The 5000-nt window shown below is 39.7% G+C and overlaps 1 protein-coding gene across 3 annotated transcripts in view; it reads left to right on the forward strand.

Moving 5' to 3' along the window:
• Positions 1-5000, forward strand: part of gphna (gephyrin a) — a 53361-nt gene that overhangs the window by 11587 nt on the left and 36774 nt on the right. For all 3 annotated transcript variants that reach the window (XM_080750195.1, XM_080750197.1, XM_080750196.1), the window contains exons 4-6: positions 822-914; positions 1395-1489; positions 3636-3702. In XM_080750195.1, the coding sequence (XP_080606321.1) occupies positions 822-914; positions 1395-1489; positions 3636-3702 (255 nt within the window). The remainder of the gene's footprint in view (positions 1-821; positions 915-1394; positions 1490-3635; positions 3703-5000) is intronic.

The raw sequence follows: 5000 nt of genomic DNA on the forward strand, positions 1-5000 counted from the left end.
TTTAAGTAAAGGGTTAGGGTTAGGGTAAACTAAGTGTTTTAAGTAAAGGGTTAGGGCGGGTAAACTAAGTGTTTTAAGTAAAGGGTTAGGGTTAGGGTAAACTAAGTGTTTTAAGTAAAGGGTTAGGGTTAGGGTAAACTAAGTGTTTTAAGTAAAGGGTTAGGGTGGGTAAACTAAGTGTTTTAAGTAAAGGGTTAGGATTAGGGTAAACTAAGTGTTTTAAGTAAAGGGTTAGGGTTAGGGTAAACTAAGTGTTTTAAGTAAAGGGTTAGGGTTAGGGTAAACTAAGTGTTTTAAGTAAAGGGTTAGGGTAAACTAAGTGTTTTAAGTAAAGGGTTAGGGCGGGTAAACTAAGTGTTTTAAGTAAAGGGTTAGGATTAGGGTAAACTAAGTGTTTTAAGTAAAGGGTTAGGGTTAGGGTAAACTAAGTGTTTTAAGTAAAGGGTTAGGGTTAGGGTAAACTAAGTGTTTTAATTAAAGGGTTAGGGCGGGTAAACGAAGTGTTTTAATTAAAGGCCACCGACCGCAATTTGGCCTTCATGAAGTTACAGAAGTTCAGAGGCGGTGAGTGTAGCTGGACAAACACTGTGTGTGTGTGTTGTGTGTGTGTGTGTGTGTGTGTGTGTGTGTGTGTGTGTGTGTGTGTGTGTGTGTGTGTGTGTGTGTGTGTGTGAGAGTGTGTGTGTGTGTGTGTGAGAGAGAGTGTGTGTGTGTGTGTGTGTGTGTGTGTGTGTGTGTGTGTGTGTGTGTGTGTGTGTGTGTGTGTGTGTGTGTGAGTGTGTGTGTGTGTGTGCACGTGCGTGCGTGCGTGCGTGTAACAGGAAGTGTTGTTGGACTGGTGTGATGACCAGGAGTTGAATCTCATTCTGACCACCGGGGGCACCGGCTTCGCCCCGCGAGACGTCACACCTGAGGTACACACACACTACTACTACACACACACACACACACACACATCCTAACCCTAGCTTCCATTAGAACTACAGACTCACTCCCTATGATATTTCTATGCATTTGATGTATTGATGTTGATGTATTGATGATGATGATGATGATGATGATGATGATGATGATGATGACCTTGCGTATTGTAAGTCACTATGGATTAAGCAGTGTCTGATAAATGCCTAAATTGTAAATTGTATTATTGTTGTAATACCACAGGCCACCAGAGAGGTGATAGAGTATTGTATTAATTGTATTATTGTTGTAATACCACAGGCCACCAGAGAGGTGATAGAGTATTGTATTAATTGTATTATTGTTGTAATACCACAGGCCACCAGAGAGGTGATAGAGTATTGTATTAATTGTATTATTGTTGTAATACCACAGGCCACCAGAGAGGTGATAGAGAGTATTGTATTAATTGTATTATTGTTGTAATACCACAGGCCACCAGAGAGGTGATAGAGAGAGAAGCTCCAGGCATGGCTCTGGCCATGTTGATGGGATCTCTGAATGTCACTCCTCTAGGAATGCTGTCCAGGTACTTATTACCTTATTACCTTATTACCTTATTACCTTACTACCTTATTACCTTACTACCTTATTACCTTACTACCTTACTACCTTATTACCTTATTACCTTACTCACCACATCTCTGAATGTGACTCCTCTAGGAATGCTGTCCAGGTACTTATTACCTTATTACCTTATTACCTTATTACCTTATTACCTTACTACCTTATTACCTTACTACCTTATTACCTTACTACCTTATTACCTTACTACCTTATTACCTTACTACCTTATTACCTTATTACCTTACTCACCACATCTCTGAATGTGACTCCTCTAGGAATGCTGTCCAGGTTAGTACTAATCCTAACCTTAACCTTAACCTTAACCTTAACCCTACTACTACTATTACTACTACTACCACCACCATGTTGATGGCTTCTCTGAATGTCACTCCTCTAGGAATGCTGTCCAGGTACTTATTACCTTATTACCTTATTACCTTACTACCTTATTACCTTATTACCTTATTATCTTATTACCTTACTCACCACATCTCTGAATGTGACTCCTCTAGGAATGCTGTCCAGGTATGATAATAATGATATTTGCTGCATTTCAGCTAATGTACAGTAGAACTGTCATACTTACAGTAGAATGTACAGTAGAACTGTTGTACTTACAGTACTTACAGTAGAATGTACAGTAGAACTGTCGTACTTACAGTAGAATGTACAGTAGAACTGTCAAGCTTACAGTAGAATGTACAGTAGAACTGTTGTACTTACAGTACTTACAGTAGAATGTACAGTAGAACTGTTGTACTTACAGTACTTACAGTAGAATGTACAGTAGAACTGTCGTACTTACAGTAGAATGTACAGTAGAACTGTCATACTTACAGTAGAATGTACAGTAGAACTGTTGTACTTACAGTACTTACAGTAGAATGTACAGTAGAACTGTCGTTCTTACAGTAGAATGTACAGTAGAACTGTCATACTTACAGTAGAATGTACAGTAGAACTGTCATACTTACAGTAGAATGTACAGTAGAACTGTTGTACTTACAGTACTTACAGTAGAATGTACAGTAGAACTGTCGTACGTAGCCTGTTTGAAGAGGCCGTCTGGAGATCTCTTAACATCTTTCATAGTTAAGGGTGTTGTAGCTTACAACTAAAGGGTGTTCCCCACATAAACCCAGATACATATCTTACAACTAAAGGGTGTTCCCCACATCAGATACATAGCTTACAACTAAAGGGTGTTCCCCACACAAACCCAGATACATATATTACAACTAAAGGGTGTTCCCCACATCAGATACATAGCTTACAACTAAAGGGTGTTCCCCACATCAGATACATATCTTACAACTAAAGGGTGTTCCCCACATCAGATACATATCTTACAACTAAAGGGTGTTCCCCACATCAGATACATAGCTTACAACTAAAGGGTGTTCCCCACATCAGATACATAGCTTACAACTAAAGGGTGTTCCCCACATCAGATACATAGCTTACAACTAAAGGGTGTTCCCCACATCAGATACATAGCTTACAACTAAAGGGTGTTCCCCACATAGCTTACAACTAAAGGGTGTTCCCCACATCAGATACATAGCTTACAACTAAAGGGTGTTCCCCACATCAGATACATATCTTACAACTAAAGGGTGTTCCCCACATCAGATACATAGCTTACAACTAAAGGGTGTTCCCCACACAAACCCAGATACATATCTTACAACTAAAGGGTGTTCCCCACATCAGATACATAGCTTACAACTAAAGGGTGTTCCCCACATCAGATACATATCTTACAACTAAAGGGTGTTCCCCACATCAGATACATAGCTTACAACTAAAGGGTGTTCCCCACACAAACCCAGATACAAAGATTACAATACGTAACTTGCGATGCCTACCCCAAAAACAAGCATATTGGCACAAAGTTGTTTAGGAACAATGTAAATACTGTGAGGTTATTTTTCTGTTTTACTTTTTACATTTATTGTGTTATATTGTTACTGTCTGTGTGTGCACGTGTGTGCGTGAGCGCATGTGTGTGTTACAGACCAGTGTGTGGTATTAATATAATTTGTGCGAGTGCGTGCGTGTGTGTGTGCGTGTGTGTGTGTGTGTGTGCGTGCGTGCGTGTGTTACAGACCAGTGTGTGGAATCCGGGGGAAGACATTGATCATCAACCTTCCAGGAAGTAAGAAAGGCTCTCAGGTATGACTGATATTAATATATTGATTGATTGATTGATTTAAGTATTGATTGATTGATTGATTGATTGATTGATTGATTGATTGTCAGTTTGCATATAGCCTCAGAAACCCAGCCTTTATTTGGCGAAATAAAGAATGGAGCGATGGCGTTAAAATCACTGTTGTAGGAAGTGCAGAATTTCCCTAACCAATCAGAGTGGAGGCGTCATGACGCAGCAGCGTTCTCTCACTGAGCAGAGGGAGGGGGGGGGAGGGGGGAGGGGGGACACATGCTATTGGCCGGAGACTCCCCAAGACATTCGCCGGGTTGTGTAATCCCCGCCCATCTGCCAGCATAAACCGTCGGAGTAGATCAGAGTAGATCAGAGTAGGTTGGTACAAGGTCAACTAAAATAACACACTCAGGAAAGCCTTGGCTTGTTTACATTGAGATCCTTTTTTAACTCATAACATTGAATGACAGACAGACAGACAGACAGAACACAGTACTATGATAGACATTTAACTCATATAACATTGAATGACAGACAGACAGAACACAGTACTATGATAGATATTTAACTCATATAACATTGAATGACAGACAGACAGAACACAGTACTATGATAGATATTTAACTCATATAACATTGAATGACAGACAGACAGAACACAGTACTATGATAGATATTTAACTCATATAACATTGAATGACAGACAGACAGAACACAGTACTATGATAGATATTTAACTCATATAACATTGAATGACAGACAGACAGAACACAGTACTATGATAGATATTTAACTCATATAACATTGAATGACAGACAGACAGAACACAGTACTATGATAGACATTTAACTCATATAACATTGAATGACAGACAGATAGAACACAGTACTATGATAGATATTTAACTCATATAACATTGAATGACAGACAGACAGAACACAGTACTATGATAGACATTTAACTCATATAACATTGAAGAACACAGTGCTATGCATACTGTACATTATGATATGACATTATGATAATTACATAGTAATGTACATCATCACATGATCATAATTATGATGATAATTACATTAATTAAGAAAGGCATGATGACTCTGCTGCATGGCACCATGCTTCTCCCACAACAGCAACATATAACAAAGCTGTGTGTGTGTGTGTGTGTGTGTGTGTGTGTGTGTGTGTGTGTGTGTGTGTGTGTGTGTGTGTGTGTGTGTGTGTGTGCGCGCGCGCGCGCGTGCGTGCGTGCGTGCATGCGTGTGTGTGTGTGTCTGTGTGTGCGTGCGTGCGTGCATGCGTGTTTG

This window comes from Nannobrachium achirus (assembly GCF_963921795.1).
Source record: "Nannobrachium achirus genome assembly, chromosome: 20".
Classification (NCBI taxonomy): Eukaryota; Metazoa; Chordata; class Actinopteri; order Myctophiformes; family Myctophidae; genus Nannobrachium; species Nannobrachium achirus.